At 44.4% G+C, this 24,526-nt stretch overlaps 1 protein-coding gene across 4 annotated transcripts in view; it reads right to left on the bottom strand.

Moving 5' to 3' along the window:
• Window positions 1-24,526, bottom strand: part of PLCH2 (phospholipase C eta 2) — a 323,941-nt gene that overhangs the window by 46,207 nt on the left and 253,208 nt on the right. For all 4 annotated transcript variants that reach the window (XM_043531629.1, XM_043531628.1, XM_027832321.3 and 1 more), the window contains 5 exons: window positions 16,669-16,872; window positions 14,883-15,003; window positions 10,964-11,135; window positions 6,168-6,275; window positions 2,100-2,258 (listed from right to left, as the gene is read on the bottom strand). In XM_043531629.1, coding sequence (XP_043387564.1) covers window positions 2,100-2,258; window positions 6,168-6,275; window positions 10,964-11,135; window positions 14,883-15,003; window positions 16,669-16,872 — 764 coding nt within the window. The remainder of the gene's footprint in view (window positions 1-2,099; window positions 2,259-6,167; window positions 6,276-10,963; window positions 11,136-14,882; window positions 15,004-16,668; window positions 16,873-24,526) is intronic.

Below are 24,526 nucleotides of genomic sequence, written 5' to 3'. Positions count from 1 at the left end.
AGCTCAGCCAGGTATGCCTCACAGGGTATGGCTGCACAGCAGGCTTAACCCCAGGCTCTCACCTCGGTTTTAGCCCAACACCCTACTGTCCACACACAAAACCCATAAATCCGGGCTTATCTGAGCTCACTCGCTCATTTGAGGGTATAGCTTAGAGTTGAGCAGGACAGGCTCTGACCTGTTTACTTTGCAACATGCTGCAAAGAAGACAGATTGCAGAGCTTCAGTTTTGATAGACCTCCAATGCCATCCCAGGCCTGTATTTTCCCACTCTTCCACCTACTTACTTCCCAATCACCTCCTATGTACTGGAAGGTTCCTGTTGGTTTATATACAGAGTGTCAAGGCTGCTTTAGACTTATATGCAAGAGACCAAGGGGCTGTGGGGTAGAGAGAGACAGAGAGAGAGACCGGCTGTTTTGGGAATGATATCTGCCAATTATAACAAACTCTCAACCTACAGCAGATAGGTCCTTCACGGGCATATGGAAGGACATGCAGGATGGAAATACTATAGGCCTTCCTGATGACTCACTCCTAAGAGCCTGGCTACTTCCATGTCATTAACTGGAGACAATCAGAAAAAGAGATTACTGAAGTTTTTACTTCTCCCAATTTCCCATAGTTAATTTAATTAACTTAGGGTCAATCAGAGAAGTAAACCACAGTGATTTCCATGCAACTTAATTGCATGATTAAGGACACCAGAACAAACATTAATAGAAATCTCCCAAGCAAGCTGGCTCTCTAGAACTCCTCGGTGTTGCCAACTCCTGACATGTTATTGCAAGTCGGTCTGTAAAGGCCCAGCTCCCAGAGTCATGTGATTAGACGAGACTCTCCACCTTCATTAATAAAAGGTAAGTTTTTAGATCTCATGATTGCACAGAGAAGCTGGATAATGTGAATCATAAAGGCTCAAAACCAGAAGGCAAATAAAAAGAAACTCAAAAGTATTAAAAAATTCATGACTTGGGGCAGGGGAGAAGGCCAACACCTGATTTTTGAACGCTCGAGGGTTCCGATATAGTTTCTTTCCAATTTCTGACCCCAAGTGCTTTGAGATCAGCAGTTGTTTATTTTTTTAAAAAAGGGTAGGTTTGGCCTTATTTGCCACAGGTTTTGGGGTGGTGGGGGTTCAACCATTGTTAATTAATATGGTTTATTATTCTCCCTCACTGAAGTCGAACTAGAACTGGAGTTTTGCCATGGATTTCAAATGAGAGCAGGCTTTAGCTGCCGGTTCTTTAAATTCCCACGATGAGATGTCTTTGCATACACACAGAGTGACTCCAGTCTATATTTAGCATTGCATATGGTGAAGTTCAACACCACAGATTCAACATGAGGCACAAATTTGTTACATCGCCAGCAAGGATATCTCCCTTGCACACAGCAGCCACTGCAGCGCACACTCAGAGAGGAAACAAGGGATTCCAGTGGGACTTGGAGTCAACAGCTGGGATATTATTAGCCTTTCCATGGTCTTGTCTGCTGCAGAAAGCACCACAGAACTATAATTCTGCAAAATTAATATTCATTTGGGCACTCAGGGCTCCCATGCAGCCAGCATTTTTAATACGGAAAAGTATCAATCACAGTAATCTATACTTTAAAAAAAAAAAGTTTCATGATTTATACGTTGAGATCAACACACACTGGAATTCATCCAAATTAAAAGTCATACTGGTTATTATAGTAACACACCTTCTTCGGGCTAAAGGACTATTGGGTTTTAAAAGGAAAGAACAAGACACACTTATTAAGCCAAAAAAGGGAAAGGGGGCACAGCTGAGGGCCTAAAGTTAGGCTTCCAAATCCACATCCAAGCGCACAAATAGAAGAGACCTAATTTAATAAAGGGGTTGGGCATGCTCCAATCCCATGGGTGTCACGAGTTGCAGGTTCTCAGCACCCATAAGCCAAGTCAGTTCAATTTGGGAGTCTTAATGTGTGTTTAGAAGCCTACCTTTAAGCACGCAGCTCTGTAGACCTTTGTTATTCTTAATATTTATTATACTAATGTACATCAGGGGAAGAGAGAGAAAAATGAAAAGTCAACTCTGTTATGGGTGGAGAAAGACAAAAAAGATTTTCACCTTCTTGGTGTCTGACTTTTGGCTGAGTTTCCCAGATGGTGGCAGAGTGGCGACTGTAAAATTGTTTGGATCTTCACAGTCACGGATTTTGGATTCCTTTATCAGCGAGTCAAGTTTCTTCTTTGCTATATTCTCTACTCGCTTCCGATTGGTGGAAGCCTATCAATGAAATGCGGTCATTAAATGAGGGCACATTTAATGTGAAATCTTCATTTCTCCAACAAGAGGTAACCAAACTAAAACTGTACATTAAGGGGAAAAAAAAATAAGAAGAAAATGAGGCAAAAGAAATGGACTGAGGCTTCATTCTAAAGGACTATTATTAACTACTGCTCTCCATGCTAATAGCCCAGCTGCCTCTTAGTTTGTACACTGTGAAATACAGTAACATTGTCAGTTATCTGCAATTATAAGAGTGCCCAGTGTTGGGCTTCACAGCAGATATGTAGGCATGTGAAGCCCTAACCTGGAGATTAGTTAGGGAGTTTAAATAGATAACCTGAAGCCACAATGGAATGAAAGTTAAACATTTTTCAAAATAAATAAATAAACACATACATAAAAATATAACAACTTCTGGCTGAGTGGAACCAAAATCGCTTGTCAGCAAGGCTGCTCATGTGGCATGGGCTTTGTTACCAAGCCATTGATGTGCTACCTGGAAATAGCTGGTATTGAGGTGATTCCTTGGAGACTTGACTAGTGCAGGCTCCATTTTGTAGTATTCATTTACAAAAACAGTCGGATCTATTTCACTATAGTGACTGCGCTTTGCCATTCTCAAGGCGGTTCAACTTTTGCACACCCACAAAGGCTGAATAAAACATGGCATTTCTATTGCACATCAAGTTTGAGGGAACTTAAAGAGATCAAAACCATCAACTATTTGCTATGGAAGAGCTTGTGTCTGCAGCCACAGTGCCTGCAGGATTCAGTTGGAATGGGAGCAGCTGGTGAATCAGGACTTCCACAGTTAAAACTCAATATTTGTTGCATGTTCCTGCTCCCTTCTTCCATTCAGGCTGTTGAACGACTGAGGTGAGGAGTGGTGTGGGGGAACAGAGATGGAAACACAGTTCTCTTTTCTAGTCATGCAGTTTACATGGAGCAACTCACAACTTCAGATCTTTGGACGGTTTAAAAAAACCAAAAACCCACCACCCTCACAGATTGTGTTTGCTTAACAGGCCTTAGAATGTCCTGATTAATTCCATCAGGAAACAAGCTGTTGTTTCCCATGCTTCCCAAAGCCTCACTGTAGAGCGAGCCAGGTCGAGCAAATCTGGAATCCCAGATGTCGGCACAAGTCAGACTAAAACAAATTGTTAGTTAATGAGACAAAGATGTAAGCAAAGCATGCCTACAGGGCTTTATGGAAAGTAATGTGCCCATCTCTAAGATGTAGCAGGGAAAGTGGAAGAATCTCTTTATAAGGAAGAATGTCTTTTTACTACCTTCCAACTCTCTGCCTGTTTGAGGGAGGAAAACTTCCTTCTTTCAAACAGAAGCTCACCTGAAAGCTGTGTCAAAAAGGCTTGAAAAAAAAATCTACCTAATGGAGAGTCACAAAGTTGCTTTTGACCAAGCATCCAGAAATGTGAGCGTTTACTTGAACGCTCTACTAAATGAGGCTGGAAAGCCGCGAGAACAGGCTCTTGAAACACTTCCTGGTTCCAGCAGGGATGAGGAAATGGTTCCCTCGTTGCTTTCTGATGCGGGGCGCTCCCTGGTGAGTCCAGGGAACGAAGACAAAGGCATGTGGAAAACAGGAGGGAGAAGAACAACAAGCTGCTTGACCCTGGCCTATGGCAGTAGAAAGGTTCAGTTCAATTTGGGTTGAAGTGTGCAGATGTGGAGTGTTCCATTGGCTCTCATTTTATCTGATTTGCCCATCTCTAGCTGCTCCGTATACACAACCATAAAAGGCAGGGGGATCGGATTGTATAGTGCATGTGAATGTGGGACTTTTAGTACAATTTGGTTTGCCTTTCACCTCAATACCCTCCAACAATTTTTTCTTCCCTGCTCCACATGTTCATTCCTTGGTAACAGGACTGATCCCACAATGTAATGCCCGGCAGGCTAACCTCTACCACCAGCCTAGGTGTACGGTACCTTCCACTTTGAATGGACGTAATTCCAGGCAGAGAGAGAGAGACAAAAACCATAGCAGCAAAGTGTCAAAACATTGCAGATCTCAAGATTAAGGGGAAAAAATTAAGAGTGCTACAGTAGAAATATAACCAAACAAAACCAATTCTCCTCCTTAAGATGGATTTCAAGGTCCTCCCCTGCTCCCTTCCATGCTAGCACAGCTCTAAGGAGAAGTTTCTCTTCTAGACCTAAAACAAAACAATTGCACCCGTAATAGGAAAGAAGGAAATAGTCTGAAGGACAAAAATAAAGGACCACAAATGTGACACACGTCCAAGGCAATCTTGGTTTAATGTTATTAAAGGTTTCTGCTGTCCCTTTTATATTAAGTTTCCATAAGCTGCAATGCCACACTCACTGCATGCCAGAAGATTAAGTGTCAGAAGAATTTTACTTCTAAAAAGGAAAGAATGAATAAGGTGTTCTCAGGCTGAAGTAAGCAGAAATGAACAGCTTATTTCCTTTTAACACTTTTGTACAGTTAAAGCCAACTAAGCATAGCATTCTACATGTCAAAAAGTGCTCAATAAAAGGACCACAGAGCTGGGGAAATTATTCTCCGGAGAAGGCCCAGTTTGAGATGGGGTGGGAAGCATTGAAAGGGGGCTCACATTTTTTGGAAGAATACTCCACTTTGGAAGAATACAACCCACCAAGGTACCAAAGAATCTGCAAGGTGACATTTTTATCTTAAACACACACACACAAAAGAAAGTTAGAAAAAAGCAACTGGACTGCTGTTACCCACGGTCATTTACCATTGATTAAGCAGCTGCAGTTCTTTTTTACAATCTATTCTCTGACACATGGAGTGCCAAGTTTAAGAGTTACAATGAAATTATATATAGAGAGACACACATGTAGGTATGGCTCTCTTCCACCCCCTCCACAGGGCATCTTTTTTACATTTAATATATAGACCCCGACACATGTAATGTATATTTATGGACTGATTTTTCAGAGGTTCTCACACTTGCAGCTCTCAAAAGACTTCAATGGGAGATTAAGTTGTGCAGCATTTCTGAAAATCAGATCATATACATGCACTGTACGTCTCTCTCTCACATACACATGCAGACCCCACCCTTGTGGGCCTGATTTGCAGAACAACTGAGCATCCCCAACTCCAGATCAAGGTGACTGGAGCTGTAAGTGCTTAGCACCTCTGCAGGGAAGAAAGAAAAATAAACCAGATCTGTACCTATCTGGAACATTTGATACTAGAGCTGGTCAGAACATTTTTGATAAAATAAAATTTCCCCAAAATGTGCAGTTTTGTCAAAGCCAAACCATTTTGTTTGGATGCCGACTGTGTCACAATGTTTTTGACAAAGAGTGAGACTCTCTTAACTTAACTCTATAGTGTGGGCGAGCCAGATTCAAGTCCCTGCTCTGTCTGCATCAGAGTCATCTGGGATGAACAACTCTGTTTTGAGTCAGACATAGCAGGGACGTGAACCGGACTCTCCCACATGCCATGCCAGGCCGGTGGCCTCACAACAAGGCCACTCACCCACTCATGGAGGTACCTCTGCCTGAATTGAAAACCTCAGGTTTTGATACCAAAACAGACATTTAGACAATTCCGATTTTGTGAAAAATATTTGAAAGTTAGGTTTCCTCCCAAATTCCAATGCAGATCTCCCAGATTTTGAAGCCTTGAAAAGTTGTCGTGAAACAGATTTGTCACCCTCAGGTCAGCTCTATTACACACACACACACACACACACACACACACACACACACACACACACACACACACACACACACACACACACCTTAAAAAAAAGAGTTTGAGAACCCTATGCGCCTGAACCTAATTTCACATTCCAAACACCATATGAACTCAGCATTCATCCCACCGCAGTGGAACAGGTCAACATACATTTATATTCATGTATCTGTTTTACTTACATCTCCATTCATTAGTTTGCAGTCATCATCCATCTCATCAGCACTGTCCTCATCAGACACTTCCCCTTCCTCTGCATCATCACTAATGGTGGCTGGAAGTTTCTTGCCCTGGAAAACGAAAAGGATTAGACAGGCAGGTCACCATGCATCTCTTGGTATGATGAGAGGAAAGTGATAATGTGCAACTGGAGACATGAGAAGGGCTGGGAGTCCAGACCGGTTTTCTGTGGTCTGTGGAGTCAGTATATCATGGGTTCAACTAAGTTTAAGGTTGTCAAGTGACCCACTCAAGAATAAGAAAGGACTCTCCTTTAGCCCATATTGTAGGGAACAAAGCGTTCCATCTCCTTGGTCCTTTTGCTGTAATTCTTGCCTTGAGTAATCCCAAGGTGGACTGAACTAATGCAAGAAACATAGTCAGGAAGGAAATGGCTATGAGGAGAGCGGATGCGAGGGGCCAGATTTTCAGAAGAGTTCAGCGTCCAGCTGCTCCAGAGGTTCTCAATGGGAGCTCATGAGCAATGAGCAGTTCTGAAGGTCTGGCCGTGAAATCTCAGACCGAAAAGGGGACAGAATCTGTCGTTGGTGAGTGGACATGGCTTGGAAAAGCCTAGCTTCCTTCTCACATTACATATACACCTAGGAAAAGGGTACTGCACATCTATCCTGCCTGTCCAAAGGAGATACCTTCCCTTCCATTGCTGCCCATCTCCCTTTCTTTCCTCCAAACCTAGCTGCTACTGCCCCTCACAGTAGCTGCTATGAGCCACCTCAAGCCAGAGTGGAAACTCCAGATTTGATAGTATTCTTCAATGTGTGCCCCAACCTACAGAGCAAAGGGTGGCAGAGGGGAATGAGCCTGAATTACAGTTTCAGGCAGCGACCTGGACAGAGGCTGGGCTTGGAGCTTTTTCAAGAAAGGGTAGAATCATGGAACCTTTCAGAGCCTTCTGGTCTAAGAGCCATCACTGCTGCTGAAGAGCAGGATTTAATGGGAGTTTAAATCTCCTCGACGGATGCTTATCACCATTTGCAGTAGCTGAAATGGCAGCAAAAGGAAGAACAGGAGCTGGTGATATTATTTAAAGAGCTGAGTCGCCAGCTGCCCTGTCCATTCAGTCCACACAGGAAAGAGATTTCATTTCATTTGAAAGGGCCGTCACTGATATTTGCCAGCACAAAAGCAAACTCAGCACGTACAATTAAAGCAATTAATCTGTACAGCCCCAGCAGAAACCCTTTGACCTAGTAAGCAAATATTCACACAACCAGAATCACAGAGTGTGCCAGCCCAGTGCCCCAGCATTTCTGACTCCACCAGAATAGCAGCATGGGTAAAGTAATTCATATTGAAACTGCGGACATTTAACAGATAAGTAACGTCAGCTGCAGTGTGCTTATTCTTGAAGACAGGTATTTATCGCCTGGCTGAATTGGAGCTGGGCAAGCAGCATTCATTTCTGGATCAGTTTGAGGTGAAGGCTTGGTCTGAGACCATCATGCCACTCTCTGGCAGTCCATCCCCTGCACAGAACCATTTGTCTCATGAGATTCCTTGCACCTCTTGGTACGGGGTAGGTCAGAAATGCCACAAGGAAAATTTCTTAGGGCATTTCCAGTTGGGTATGAAACTTGAAGCGAGAAGGATGTGAAGAATACAGGGGATAGAGAAATAGAGCTGTAGAAATAAGTTGCCCCAGGGTTTTCTCAAACCTCAAAGACTGGCACAAGTTTTGAGTGTGTCTCTTAATTGATCTAAGCCAGGTGGCCATCCCAATTCAGAGAGTAGCTGATTGGGGCCTAGCTCATCTCAGTCCCAGGGCACTCACCACAATATCTTCACTCACCAGTGTGTCTCTCTGCTTTATTCTGTGTTATATTAGGCTTGGTCTACACGTAAAAATTAGATTGACCTACCTATGTTGCTCAGGGCAAGGAAAAAATATCATGCCCTGAGACCTGAAGTTAAGTTCACCTAACCCCTTGTGTAGACGTGGCTAGATTGATGAAAGAATTCTTCTGTTGACCTAGCTACTGCCTCTCCGAGAGGTGGACTTCCTACGTCAATGGAAAAACCCCTTCCATCGCTGTAGGATGCGTCTATACTATGGCACTACAGTAGCACAGCTGTAACCTACCCTTAATCCCATTTGTTCTGGTTTCATTCCATCTCTAAAAACGTCCTTGACATTTCCAGTGGCCCTTTTGATAGATTAGCCTTGAATAAGTTAAAAGCAGCTGAAAGTTATTTCTCGTTAGCAGGTGCCTAGGAGATGACAAGATTCGAAGAACTTGTGCTAAGTCTGACTAAGTACCTAATGGACTCTAATAGTCTTGAGATTCACCTACTGCATCTGTTATGGAGATGCCAGTGTCCTGTGCACCAGAAATGAAACCCAGACCTAGGCAGGTTAAAAGAAACAAAGAAAAATCCCATCTTTGAACCATGGAACCAGTTCAAGAATATGACAGGCAACACAGGTATAGCACAGGGCACAGAGAGGTTTTAGTTAACTAACAAACCGCTGTAAAGTTATTTGGATTCCCAGGGTAAAAGAGGTGCTGAAAACCCATTATTATTCTGGACTGGAGAGAAGGAGAAAGGCTGGCAGAATGTAGTGAGGAAGGCTGCATGACTGTATTAATATTTAAACCTCCACAAACAGAAGTGATTTGGTTTTTAGTGTTTGCGGCCTGCACTCAGCACCATGTAAAATGAACCTCCCTCATGAGCTACACTGGAAACCTACCATTAAATGTTCAGAGTAGGGTGAAGAAAAATCATTTTTATTTCAACCCTTTACATTGCTATGTTTGAATTAATCTAAGAACATACATGGACTTCAGGAGACTTTGTTTTTATACATTTAGTTTTTCCAGTAAAAAGTGCAGAATGGCTGCTTTGGATGCACACCTGGAATCTACTGCCAGTCATGGCTAGCAGCCCACTGTGCCTCTGCCCTGTTACTTGCACAACACATAGATAATAGGAACTGTATATTTTTTTCACTTAGTTGATCCAGGACTGTCCCTGCCCTCCTGAGGCAAATTTGACAGGCTACTTCACACATGGCATTAGCTCTTGATTGATGCTGGAAGGATTCCACAGAGATGTTGAATTTAGCTGTGGTCAAAGAGTTATTTATTTAGACAGGTAAAACCTACTTTAAGCAGCAACTATTTCAAGTGCCTTAAGGAAGAGTCATATGGAACAGCCCTGGCTTTGAAAAGAACTAGGGACCGAATACAAATGCTCCTTTCAACCAGGCAATGGATGCTGCTTTGCACATCTTCATCCAGGTGCACAGGTAATTCTATGTCCATGCACGAGGGGCAAAGTGCAGGGGGGGAAAACAGTCCTAGTCTGGGGAGTGGTTGGCCTAGGTGCCTCAGTGAGTGAGAGGTAGAGCCAGGAGCTGACCCCGGACCTCTTCTCTGGCTCTAACATTGCTTAGACCACAAACCTTCCCTTCAATGAAGCCTTCAGTCTGCATCCCATCCCTCCATACATAGGCCACTCTTAACAGACCAGATCAGGAGCAAACTGTTTTCATGGGGGAAGGCTAAAGCACTCAGAACCCCTCTTCAGCAAGAGAAAACACATCCCTTCTCCCACACGAGTTCCTCTGAGGGGCACCCAGGTACTCCTTAAGCTACCATGAGCAAAGGACAGAAGTTTGACCGTGGTGCTCTAATGAAGCCACAAGACCTGCCAAATTAGCACCCTTCCCTTTCATCTGGACTGTAAGAAAGCACATACAATAGACCTAAAAGTTTAGGACATTTCCAAATGAGCCAGGACAGATTTGCAGGTAAGGTTGTCACGTCAGTGCATGCATTACTGAGCCAATAGATAACACAGGCTTCCCTGAAACAGCTACACTTCTTTATATTTAACAGGTTCTGGAGTGGAAAGATTAGAGAACAGCTCCTATATTACATCAGCCTGAGTGCCGTTCATGCCAGTTAGGAACACATCCTTCTCAATGGGTCATTAGCATTAAAAGCACTTACGTGCTCCACCCCCAAGGAAGCGCAAAAGACATCAGCCAGAGTCTTGGTGCAAGAAAATACTCTTACAAACAATTTGTTAAAATAATTTACAGCATGTGCAGGTGAAGGAAACCAGGATTCTAAATCCTATAACCCTGTCATCTCTTCTTTATTTCCCCCCACCAAAAGATACCCAGAGGCATCAGAGTCAACATCACAAACTAACGGCCTGAAAAATGTTAGCTTGTATAAAACACAAACACGCACATACAGGTGATATCTTCCAATTCACAGAAGAGCACCTTAATATCTAAGCAAGAAAACGTGATGTTTTGTGCAAATGTAAAATAAATACAGAAAGATCAAGTTTACAGTGAGAGCCAGCCAGACATATTTCTCTTAATTTGGGTTAAAAACAGAACCTCCTAGTTGAGCTGAGTGAACGATGATCATTCAATTCTGATTGCCACCCCACCATACCAAAGGCAGCCAGGGGTGCAAGGACCGAGCAACAGGCACTCCATTACTCACTGATATACAGTGATGGGGAAAGTGCAAAGGGATGGTATGACAAGCACATTCAGTCCTTGTTCCTACCGTCCCCACTAGCTGTGTTTCATCTGGGTCATCGCCTGGGTTTTTACAAGCCTTTTGAGTAATTTGAAATCTGGATCCAAGTTCTGTGACTTGAGAGCACCTCTAACGATCTGATTTAAGTGAAGCTGCAAGGGGTTCATAACCCAGACTGAGCTTAAAACCACCAAAGAAGAGGGCTAGAGAGCAAACACAAGCAGGTCTTTTACCTTCACTAATATCTTTCCTTTAAGACTTTCCGGGGAAGGGAGTTTGGTGGAATCCTCATTGCGCACTGAAGACAGGTCCAGCTTGTCCCCTAGGATTTCGATAAGATACTGAGCCATCTTCTTCTGCTGGAGAACACTGCAGTGGTTCTCAATGGATAAAACAACAGGATACCTGGAAAAGAAAAAACCAGGAAAGATCATCTGCAGAGTCAGCTTTTTACAGAGCTGATGGAGAAAGAACCATTTGAATCCAACCAATTCAGCAGCTCAGTCTGACTAGGGACAGTTACTGATACTCTCAAGGGACTGACTCAGCCAATCAGTGTACAGGGTAGTGTCCTGTTACAGACCCAAAATTAATTGCAACCTCTCGGCATATCTTGGTTTTCATGTCTGGGGATAACATTTACCTACGTGCTTCTCACAAAGCGGTTCTGTGGAGATTGTTCCTGGATTTGAGAGAATAAAAGCACTATATAAAGTGTGACGTTTAATGGTCACTCATCTAGAGATTTTCATCCATAAATCTACAGGTGCTTTTTTACGGAAGGTCAGCATCATTATCCTGTATTGGGAAACTGAGGCAGCGAGCAGTAAAGTGACTTGCCCAAGCTTTTCTAAATGCCAGGCCAGCATCTGATTCACATGACCATGCTGCTAGTCATCACACACTCTGGTACAAAGTTGTTTTTACTTGTTTTTTTAGGTTTGCAACAAACGTCATTTCATGTCGTTTTTAAAAAAATCAAAATTATTTTCAGTCAGTATTTTACACAAAGCATATCAAACAAAGTGGGCAGAGCCTCTCATTCCTGCCCCCCCAGGATTGTTCTATTAAAACGCTTACCATCCATCTGGTCTCTAACAGCCTCACCTTACTCATAGCATCTTTCATTGTCTAACAATTGTGTAATAGCTACCAGGAGTCATAAGTAGCTTGTTGACAAATACACAGGCAAATCCTAATGGTGCCTCATTCTATTCATGACCACGGCAAGGCTCCAGGCCATTTAAAAAAAAAAAATGAATCGCTCTTCCAAAGACAAGACATTCAGAGGTGATAAACAATGAGATGGAAAGCACCATAAAAATGATGGCAGCTCGATAAATGCAGTATGAAATACCACCCAATTTATCCAGCACAGACATCCACAGGTCTTATAATCAGCCACCTCACCATATAAATGGAAAGTGGGCAAACCAGAGCCATCAGACGCTATTTATAGGACACTATTCATTTGGATGTTCTTGGGGATGCATGCTTCTGCTAACAGATCAGTGATCTTTGGATCAGTTTAAGTCAGTGAGAGAGTTTCTATTGACTTCAATGGGCTTTGGAGCAGGTCTAGAGTTCTCCCATTTTTTTCCATACTGGAAAACATAGCCAGAAGGTTTAAGATTTGGAAAGATTAATTCCAGATTGCTCCCAAGGATTACACAGCACCCAAAAGGGAACAGCATCAAAGCTATGTGGACCATCTAAAACAGCACATGGTTACAGGACTCAGTCTGAAGCTTAGCTCTAGATTATTGTTAAGAAAAGACCACCAAAAAGAAACACACACACACACACACACACACACGGAACTACTGCCAAAACAAGCTCATTATCAAGGTCTAACAACCCAGACAGCATCGTGTAAAGGGCAATCAATTTCCAGGGTTATTTTTCATTTTCAGCATCTATTTTTGGGTCCTTCTGGCTGAGGCTGGGAAATCACATTGCACTCCTTAGAACTCGTCAAGAAGGATTCATAGAATTTGAAACCAAGGTGATCGGCACTATATATAAACCAAAGCCAGATGGATTTCTGTTTAGCTTACAGGGGACATGATTCTGGGACAAATGCAGAATCCAACACGCAAAGAGATATTGTTTTTTTTTAAGTGTGATTTCAGAAAGTAACGCAGATGGTGGGATACAAGTGCCGGCTGTAACACCTGCCATAGAAAAGCTTGGGCTTTGATCAGAAAATGGACATCTTGACACAGTTCTGTTTCGCAGACACGTTAAGAAGGTCTGGCTTCCCTTCCGGTGCGGAATGAAAACAAGTTTTGAAACCTCCAAAAACTGCTGCCAAATGGAATCAGCACCCACAGGCCTGCTCTAAAAAGTACCAAGTAAGGGCTAGTGTCAGCAGGAACCTCCTCCCCGAACGCTCTCTCCTCTGAGGTACGCCATGCCCTCCAGTGAAAAGACAAAGATCTGTGGTCGGTGGTATGGGACGCGGCTGAAAACATCCACTGCCTAGAAGCTAAACACCATGAACAACATAATGGGGAGGAAACATGGCCCTGAACACATTGGAGCTTCTGCAGAAGTGTGCTACAGAGTCTAGTGTTTATGCAGGTGGGGGTTTTGGAGCTGCCTGAGGTGCAGGCCTTCCCACCACACACGCATATCCTTCCACGGAAATATTTATACCACTCCACCCCACAGTGCAGCTTTTGTCAATAGCTAGTTGTTGCTGCCCACAGTGGCCATAACTTACCAGGGCTTTTCTGTGTAAGCTACTCTGGAGAAGCACAAGTCTATGTAACAAGTTTGCTCTACCCAAGCAGATGGTTTGGGGAATTGCTTGGGTTCCTGGAAGTCAGTTGTGGAACAAGCTGCTATAACTCCCCCCACACACACACCACTTCCACACTCCCAGAACTATAGATCAGGAGAAAAGGCCAAGCATGGCTGTGTTTGGGGTGCAGCAGACATATACTGTGGGGTACAGTCTCTGGGGTTACAATGGCTCTGCACAGCTTTTTGTCTCTCTGGCAGAGAACAAAGATGGGTGTGATACTGGAAACCCAGATGTTCCCAGTGCGGTGTTATACAGGTCTCCGGAACTGCGTGAAAGCCTTGTGCTCTCACACCTTGCTCACGCTCTCATCAGATTTGCTGCTTTGTAGAAAACGTCAGACCAGGCAAATACAGAGGACCCAGGAACAGATTTTCAGCACCAGGTAACAGTCCCTGCCCACTTAGGGTTACTAGAGATACAATAACCACTCTTCATTGCACACAGGCACATGTTGTAGAGGTAATTCAGAAAGCAGCTGTGCAACAGGGGAAGCTTAACTGAAACACCCATCTGTACCCCAACCCCAGCATTCTTCAACAGGCACGTTGCTTCATCTGACAAAGATTCAAGGAAAGAGAAAAAAAAAAAAAAACAAAACAGATAACTGCCATAGGCACCGGTCCCCTGCCTTTCACAGCATCCTTTACAGGGACACTTGGGTGGCTGCCCTGCCCTTTCATCTCAATATCGCAACAGAGAATCCCAACTCCTCACATCGTAAGTGCAGGTTGTGTGTACGGTCAGCTGTATGAAACATCTTCCCCTCTGGTGATTCTCTGGTCTCCTGCCAGATCCTGGACTCAGACAAATCCCATTTCCCTTGAATGGGTTGAGTAACCCAGGTCCAGGCTACTGCCTCTGTCTAGCCCTTTGCTGCCCAACTTCCCACCCAGTGACGCTGGTATTACTCGCACATGGATAAGCAGGGCACTCATTGTCAAAATGTGTTAGAGTCTCTGGCTTTTAGATACGAGATTATGGAAAGCCCCACGTGGTCTAATTAAATTTTGCCCTTCCACATAAGAGAGGCCTTACTGGGTCAGACCAACAGTCCACCTAGCCCAGTATCCTGTCTTCCAACAGTGGCCAGTGCCAGATGCTTCAGAGTGAATGAATAGAACAGGGCAAGTTATCAGGCCAACAAGCATCTCTGCCTTATTACGCCTCCCATACAGGAGTTATTCACTGCAGGAAGAAGCAAGCACGTGCAGGCTTGTCTGGCTCATACAGTACCGAGTCAGCTTTGCATACTGCCTTTGCACGAAGCAAGGCTACCTAAACAGGGATCTAGGACCACGCAGCCAGGGGATACCAAGGGAGCTAGCAGCAGGCTGGGTACGTACTCATTCTTGATGAAAGCATATTTGTTGATGGTTTCAATCACATCTTTGAAGAGTATCTTGGAGGTGAGGGTGTATCCATGGTGGACAATTGGCTCGCCGTCTGGCCCATCCCAACAGTCAACTACAGAGGGGAAAAAAGGTCCCATTTATCCTTAGATCTTAGAATCACAGATTATAACCCAGGGTGGCCAAACCATGGCTCGCAAGCTGCATGTGTCTCTTTTACAGTTAAAGTGCAGCCGGCGGAGCCCCCCACGCCCTCCCTGCTCTCCACTTACTAGACATGGGCGGGGGGGAGGAAGGGACGGAGGAGGCCTGGGACCTCTGCCTTGCAGCAGGGTGGTGGGATAGGGCCTTCTGCCCAGCGAGGGGAGTCTCAGGGCTTCAGCCCCATGCAGCACTCCTGCTGGGGCTCAGGGCTTCAGCAGGAGCAGGGGTGAAACCCCAAGCCCCGGCAGGTGCACCCCAGCTCTTGAACTTCTGAAGACCATCGTATGCAGCTCAGCAACTCAGCATGTTTGGCCACCCCTGTTATAACAGATAATTCAGAGACAGACAGACAGACAGACTCAAGCCCATTAAAAAGAGAGCCAGAGATTTTCCTGGTACTGGGCGCATCTTGCTGAACAGCATAACCACCCATTACAGTAGTGTCATCCTGCCAGGAGTGACTTGGGGCCGTGCCGCTGTGAAAGGTGCTGAGCATCTGCCCCCCACTGTCTCGCAGCTGAGTGCAGGCTTGCCTCCTCCCCCCACCTCATGTGTGTCTCTCCCTATAGGTCCCTGAGCGGTTTCCTCTGCAGGCACTTGCTTGCCATGAAATTATGTTGTGAACAGTTGACCCAGATCCCTTCAGTTGAGAAAGCCCCAAGCAAAAAAGATGTTCTTTTGTGAGTGCAGAGGAATATCTTCCTGGAGAAAGATATTAAAGCGTAAAAATCCCATTCGGATTCAGCACTAGACTAGAGAGCAGAGTCTCAGCAGAGCTCCTCAGGGTAGCAGTAATGCCAAGATCTAAGCACCTCTGTCCCTCCAGTGAATTTCCCAAGCTTTACACTCACCTATAGGCATATTTCCATGTAATGCTTCATTCCCCTAAGAATGTGTTACCACATTCACAAACCTCAACCTGAGCAGGCTGCCATATTTACCTCCTGGAGACGGTGACCCTCTATATAGTGGTCAAGACCTTGGAGACAGGGACAACATGGGTACTGCTACCGACAGGATACTTTACGCTAACAGACTCCACGATTGATTCCCCATCAACAAACAACAGACCCATTGTGGAGTGCAAGGGTTGTCACAACAGTTTCATAGCGTGACCCCCTTTTCCATACCGCGGACTCCCTCCCACTTAGCAACATGGCTGCAAATCCCAGGCTAGTGTGTATGTGCACCAATGCCCTGTACTAGATGGAATTGGAATAGCTCAACCATACATCACAAGCCCTGTGCAGCAAATGGAGAACAAGCATAGAATAGCTTTGGGAAAAGAGCCTTCTCCCTTAAAAGATGGATTCATAATTTTTTATGAGTATAAACAACAACACTGGCCTCAGGCCTCTTCCTATTGCTGTGTCATGGAAAGTGCACCAGCGAGGAGGCCATAAATACTGCTGTCATAGAAGCCCTGTTTTGCCATTGTTTATACAGGAAATGCACATTGTGCTAAACCTTTCCCCCAACCCACCTACTTTGCTCTCATGATTCTTTCCCTAAAAGATGAGACACATGAACTATGGAGCCTCCTGATTACCTCACAGTTATTCCCTTCTGTCTTTACCTTCCACGCAGCGGCAGCCAGACTGCAGCACCCAGGCATACATGTCCACCCTAGACTGAGACATCAGCTGATCCCCCATGAGGTAGGTGTTATGGGAAGAGGTGATGAAGTAGTGGCTCAAAGGCTGGGTCATGTCCTGGTTCACCTGGTAGTGTTCTGCATTGAAGATGTCCCCCGACGGGCTCCGTGTGTAATTGGTGAAGCCTGTAGGAAAAACCGACAGGCTAGCAACAGCGTTTTTTGTTCTGTTTGAGAGCAGAATGTGAATCAGAGATTGCTCGGTATAAACTCTCCTTTATCTACATTCTTCCTCTTTCCCAACACACACCAGTCTGACACAAACCCCTCTGCACCCCATCTGCCGTGAAACAGTCTGAACACCAAATTCTCATGAGAGCAGTGGTGAGTTTTCCTTTTACAGGATGGAGGGTTTTGACTCTTTCCATGCCTAACAGGCTCATTGAGACTCAAGAAAAAGCAAGCGGAGAAACCGGGAGACCAAGATCACCGAATTTCATGGTTTAAAATCAGCAATCAGAAAGAAGACACAGTCATACAGCTGTCAAAGTCCTTTCAAATTATGCAGTCTAAACCTTGGCCACTGACCATTTTGGCCGCCTATCAGCTTCAGTTCCATGCAGAGCACATTTCTACATCCACCAGGCCAATAACTCCCAAATGGCAAAACCAAGTGGTTCCAATCCCCTGACCTGCGGAAAAACCAGCCCCAGTTTAAGAGAGCTCCTTGTTATGTTGGTCCCTGAGATGATGGGAACTATAGAAGCAAGACAAGATGCTCAGGTTCTTTTCCAACATGATGTCTTTCAGAAACCCTTACTTTCTTTTGCAAAGTGACAGCTCTCTGATGGGAATTACTGAGCATATGGGTCTGTGAAAACAACGAAACAAATGCACCCACTTGGAGAGCAATCATATCTGCATTTATAATGTGTAAATGAAAAGGTTATTCATGCTTTTCTGCTCCCTCTGTGTTTATTCCCAATGTCCACTGTTATTCCTGGAGGTCACCAGAGACGATGCTGTGAAGCTGCTAACCCCAGAGGAAAGGAACTATGCTGCAGACAGATTGTTAGGCAGAGTTGCTAGGCCTTCCCTCTCCTATAACCCTACTGAACACGCTTTTTAAATGCTCCATTTTGAGGCCAAGAGCTTAGCAGGATGCAATAAAGGAATGAACATTTATACTGATAAGAAGAACATTCAGAGTTTCAAGAGCAACGATTTTAAGATACATTTTGGAAGGAATATAAACCTCTCTACTTCAGGGCATGAATCCTATTGGGGATTAATGGGAAACCTTCTTCAGGGGAAGGTGATCCCATAAATACCAATACAGAGTTTCTTGCACCTTCTCTGGAGCATGTGGTGTGGGTCACAGTTGGAGCCAGGATACTACACGAGATAGACCCCTGATCCTCGGATCCATTTGATCCATCCTGGCTGTCCCTACGAATGTTGTTTTACTCCCCTCAGTGGGATTCGAACAACAGCTCAGAATGGTCTCGCTCACATATCTCTCTGCGCTTCCAGAAGGGTAACACTTTGTTGCTCTTGCCGTCTTTCACATACCTAGAAATTGCCAAACTAGACCAGACCCAAGGTCCATCTAGTTCAACATTCTGCTCCAGGTGTGGCCAGTAGAAGATGTTTCAGAAGAAGGTGCAAAGAACCCCTGCAGTACCATATGTGGGGTAAACTGTCATCCTGGTCTCTAATAATTAGAGACTGGCTTAACCCTGAAGCAGGAGATTAAATATCTCTTCCAAAATTTGTTATGAATTAATTGGGATAACTCTGGCCAAGGGGATTAGGATCAGGATGGAGATCTTTTCTCCAAAAGGTAGCCAGTCTAGGTTAGGTGTTACTAACCTGATTCAGCTCTGGTTAGGTGTTACTATTAGACTTCACATGTAAATTCTTCTGGGCAAATACAGTCTTTTTGTTACATGTTTGCACAGCACCTAGCAGCACAGGGCCCTAGCATCTCGGTGCTTGAAAAATAGAAGCAATAAATCATAACAGAAGTGATGGGTGGCCTGTGTGACACAAAGTTAGGTGGGCAACAGAACTGGAAGCTATGTGAAAGTAACCTGGTTTTATGTCACAGTATTAATTCAGATCTGGTTCATTTAGGCTTGTGTACTTTGGCCCACAGTTTCTTCTCATCATTCATGACAGAGTGTGTCCAGGTTCCATTTGTGATACTAATCCTAATTCCTACCGAACAACTGGGTTATCTCCACGACTGACTTCCAGCAATTAATGTCCTCTGTGGACAGTATATGCCACAACTGACTCACGATTTCCAATACAGTAGCAAGCCAGCTCTATGGAGATTTAATTAGGCTAGAAAAGCTGACCCAAATGTCAGATTTGGAAGTGAAAGGCTGCAAGACAAGTCAGAGTTACAGAACTCCTAAGTATATTACTATATTAAGAATCTGAAATCTATTTGGCACTGTCAAAATTCTAGCATTCCATCCAGGGCAGCGGATGCTTTCTCTCTGGCAAACTCACTATAAAGCTACAAACAGTTGATAATTGGTCTTAAATACCGGTCCAGACACAACATACAAGTCCTTAAACCTTCCATCGGCCTGTCCTAATATTCCTTTTACTTTTCATTTGTGGTTTCTGTATCTTTTCAGCTCTCTGATGCTGCTTGGTCTAGCTATATCCTAATCTTCCCAAAAGTGCTGCTGTTTGACTTTGTGTCTGTACTTGGGTGTGACAGATTTGTTGCTGTAACCTTCGGAGCAACTAGTCCCTGAACGCATCTTTACATTCACCTCGAAAGTCTGTAGTTAAAAAAAAACAAAAACAAAAAAATCCAGACCCAGAATAGACAGAACTCAAAACTGTCACATGGCTAGAGTCTGATAATTAGTTCTGAGGATGTATTGTTAAAGGGAAAAGGTGTCTGGAATCTCTCCTCGTTGCCTTCTACAATGCCCTGGACTGCCTTCTGCAGCACAGAGGGCTGCAGTGTTTCTTTACTGCCTAGATTTGATGATTCAGGTTAATTTCATTAAACAGATGCTGGCCAAGGGTTGAGCACATGGAAGCCTCTGGAGACCTTTGCTTATCAGTGAGATGAGTTTGGGGGACGGGAGTCTCGTCCCAGTCCCTTGGGGACATGACAAAGCCACACTTCTACTTGGCACATTCAGAGGCCCCCCCAGTCAGGAATTTGATATTGAGAGAACAGTGTTGCATGTCAGGAGTAAGGGTCATATGAGATTGTCTGGACCAAACCTTGCCCCCCTAATTTGGCAAATCTAGTGTGGGTTCACTCCACAAAGAAAGGCAGGATTTGAGGACCCCTCTCTCAGGGGCTGCTGGCATCATGCATACTCCAGAGTGCTGTTCCTCAGGTGTTCCCTGCACCACAGTGTCCGGAGTATGAAGGTTTCTGGCTAGTTGAGCCATGATTACATAGTTGCACCGGCCATTCTCCTACATGCAGAGGGAGAGTAACAGCTGCAGGGGTTACTGTCATCCATGCAGACAGTCTCCGATGCCCGGTCACAGCCAGGGACAACGTGAAAGGATTCCTCTCTTTCCTCCAACTCCCATGAGAGCCTTCCCGAGAAAGCCTCAGCCCCCAACCTGTCTGGCATGGCTGTGCATTGGTTCTTGGTCTGCCCTTCTGCCTGGCTCCTGCAGACAGACACTTGAATCCCTGACTTTAACGGGCCACCACATTTCCACATATGCACGCTGACAAGAGAGGCCAGCACCACATTATTGTCTGTATCTTTATCAAGCTTGCAGGCCACTGAAATACTGTGGATTTGCACCAGGCCACTCATCAGCTGGACTAGGCACAGAGATGCTACCTGAAGAATTAGCTTCCCAAAGCAATGGAATCTTTGTTGATCATGCAGACTCCCTGCCTTGAAGGACACTGCACAATGATCCATCATGTCACCTTTTTGCACGTCCCTTTACGGACTTGGGGGAACACGGGGGGAAGAAGGGACTGGAGAAGTAGCTTTGGGAAGCTGATTTTCTCCCATAGTTGAGAAACTGTTGCCTCACATCCCAGTACTTGCAGGACAGAGGATTAGTAAAAACCATAACTTCCATCCCAAGTGTCCCACAAATCCCGTTTGTTCAACTCCACTGAAATGCTGCATGTTCCCCATTTGCAACTGGGTCTTAACAGCTCTCCACAACAATGAAGACTTTATTCCCTGGGATCTCTACTTTGCCATGAATCATTCCCCTGACATCTCTCTCACTAGTCCATAAGCAAAGTGGGGACTATATGAAGATGCTGCTACCTCCTAAATGAATTAACACGCTCACTTGTTGGGGTTGGTCCTGCTTTGAGCAGGGGGTTGGACTAGATGACCTCCTGAGGTCTCTTCCAACCCTAATCTTCTACGATTCTAGTGAAACAATACATCAGTCCGTCACAGAGTAGAGGACTACCCAGGAAATGAAAACAGAAACAATCTGAATCAGCCTCCCAATACTGGCCTTCAAGCTGCAGGGAAAATTAACTTGGTGATAAATTGCTGCAAAAACATTTCCTTTATGATGGTTCTTGCTGGCTTCAAATTCTGACTTTGAGTGGTAATTAAACATGCTTATTAAACTGAGCTGTTAAACACAGGCTACAATGAGAACTTTGGTAGTTGACTGCTGAATAATCCACCCTGAGACAGCTCTGCAAAGCCTCAACCTAGCCCTAGTGCAGTCCCTGCCTGGGTAGGCTCTGAACAAAAGCATGGCTCTTCAACAGAAACTTAACTTTAAGTAGTCAAGTAATCCCATGAACAAGCATTAAGTGCTGTGCTGAATCAGGGGTTCCTACACAACTCTGCAAATGGACATCAACCCCAACAGAGCACCTCACGTTTCCCCCTTTCCACAATGGTGTGCAAAGCCAGGCAATCCTCCCTGCCTAGAAACCATGGGGAAAAAAAGAAAAAAGAAAAAACAAACAAGTCAGACCAGAAGCAAACACTTGTGTAAAATTAAAAAAAGAGTGCAACACAGTCATTTTAGCTCAGACACCTCTTTGCTGGTAAAAACGAAGGCAACAAATGGGAAAAGCTCAATTTTTCAGATGTTTGTCTCCATAGGGATTTTATTTATTCCTGCAAGGGAAATCTCTGTCTATGCCATCTTAGATGCCAAAAGTTTCACCTTCAAACAAAAGTCTGCAAGTTCTCACGAAGACTTGCAAAAATGTAATAACACTCCTAGTAGAGACTGTCAGTTGTATTCAGCTGTGTCCTCCCTTTCCATACAATTCTATAGGATGTATCATGAAGGTTCAAAAACCAAAGGTTAGGTCACGCTACTCTTATGGAAGAGTTCTATAGGATGTAATGGAAAACAATAACCATTTTATAGGCTTTCCAGCCATCCCATAGACCAGTGGTACCCAAACATTTCCTGTCACTCCCCTCCCTTACCAGTAATAGAATCAGTCCATGTCCCCTTCTGTTACTGCACAGATGGCTCAGAGGAGTTTCAGCTGAAGGCAGAGCTGGGGACAGAACTGGGGATGGGGGAGGAACTGGACTGGGGGCAGAGAGAAGCTGAGGCTGGGAGAAGAGCTTGGCGGTGCTCCCTCCGTGCCCCCCATGGGGGCTGGCCCGGGGCCCGATGCATCCCCCCAAAACATTCTTCAGTGCTCCCCGCAGGGGTGCATGCCCCACAGTTTGGGGACCACTGCTATAGAATGTAACAGAGAATTCTGTTCCTGCAACAGAAAATTCAAATACCACTTACAGAAAAGGTTCTCATTATCTATTAACATTCTATATGTTAAAGTAATTTCTGTGGAACTCAATTGGTTTAATTCCTATTAAACACAACAGGAACTTTTCCATAAGAGTAACTGGGTTAATACATGTTGAAAGAAAAACAATTGTTCACTAATTATTATTGTATTTAATTGCTCAGTTGTGGATCTATGCAGATAAACTGACACCTGATCTTCATTGACTAAATCATTATATGCTTGATTTGCATTCATACCACTTAGATTTTTCTTTAAAAACAACATCTTTGCTAGAACTGCAAAAATACCAACGAACTACATAGGCAAGTCACACTGCTTTCTCAAGACTATCTCAGTAGAGGGGAACATAATGTTTGCACTGTAGCATTTTCTCTTTCCATCAAACATGTCTCAAACAGAAATAAGCAATCAGGCCCAATAATAGCACTAGCCACCCCACTTCCACCAACTATTGATAACAAGATTTCACCCTATTTGATGGCCTGTGTTGAATGCAATGTAGCAGGGGGTCACTTTCAAATCAGCAGGCTCGTAACTCCTGTAGCCAATACTAAGACACGGCAGCTTTAGGCCAGCTTGCAAGAGAATTGAACATATCATGATCAGAACACCTCCTCCAGCAAACCATTACCATAGTTTGCGTAAAAGCAAGAGGCTACCCAAGTAAGATCAGCTAGGATGAAAAATCAATAGGATGTATTGCACACTAGCAAAAATAGTACCAGCTGCTTGCAGCAAATTAATCATTCCCTCATTCTGGATGATAGATTTGACTGCTGAAGGAGCGGTTCTGTGTATCGCTAATTGGGCCCCCTGTGAACTGGCCCTGGTGCTTGTTTCATGCACTTGCTGAAGTTTAATGCTGAAACTGCCATAATTAGCTAACACTAACTGTGTCCGTCAGCTCTAGAATGAAGAAAAATGAATGCCTCGGGATGCTGTCAGCAGTGTGAAACGAAGACCTCGAGAGCTTGACTCCATTCTCAGGAAAGCCTCCTGTCACACAAGGTGCTTTATTTTGCTCAGCAGCAAACCGTGATCCTATTAAAATTATCATCTCAGTCCAGTTCCTACTAGTCAGGTGCCACATGACAAGAAGCCACCACTACAGAGGACATAAATTAGATCCCTACTTGGCAATCTCAACAGATCACCAGGAGAGAATGGGCCCTCCAAGTCATTGGCAGGGAACTTGCACTGCATTGCGTGTGGCCATACTGGTTCCGGGGAAAAACAGAGGACTTCTGTCTTCAGCACTATTACAGTCCAGCCTCTCTAGCTAGCCCTCTTCCAGCTAGCCTTTATAGAGGGCAAGAGAGACCTAAAGTCTAGATGGAGAGATGGATGGAGAGAACACAAAGCCATGAAAAGAACAACTCTGTACTAGATTACATAAATGAAGCAGCAGCATTCTGCAGTCTAAGGAGGTTATAAGATTACACAACCCCCTATGTGAATTAAAAAAAAACATTTAGAGGACATGGGGCTAGCTAGACGTGCCAGAGTGGACAGCCCTGAAGAATGAACTTTTCCCTGAAGAAGATGCCAATTTAAAAAACGTAATGGAGTACGAGGGAGAATGCTTGGGAAACAGCCCTACACAGCCCCCCTCAGACACTATCTGAGCAAAACAGAGGGGCTTTGTCCCTCTCCATCCTTTCTTCATCCTAATGAAAAATAACTCCTGGAGCTCACACATTAGTCTCAGGCCTGGCTATTGCCCATCCTCAGCAAAATCTAGTAATCTGTAAAGTGTGTTCTCAATCCCTCCTCCCCAAATATATTAGCTATTTGATTAGGCATACAGGCTCTCAAAATCAGGTCCTGGGATAAGATATGGGTAAATGAGATGTGTAGACCAGCAGAAAGAATTGCAATAATTGCAATGCCTGCAAACAAGAGTCCTGGATATACACAACTTGTCAGTCTTCTGCACATTTCGAACCATTTCAAAAAAGGGACAGGTGTATTTCCTAGATAGGCAGCCCAGACAAGACATTTACCAGACTTACTCACTCTCTCTCAGCAGTTTTTGGCAGACCAAAAGCTTGGTCAATACCAGGTAGGATCTTAGAA

This window comes from Chelonia mydas, chromosome 18, assembly GCF_015237465.2.
Source record: "Chelonia mydas isolate rCheMyd1 chromosome 18, rCheMyd1.pri.v2, whole genome shotgun sequence".
Taxonomy (NCBI): domain Eukaryota; kingdom Metazoa; phylum Chordata; order Testudines; family Cheloniidae; genus Chelonia; species Chelonia mydas.
Note: the sequence above shows the minus strand (reverse complement) of the source record. Positions and strands in the feature narration are given on the sequence as shown.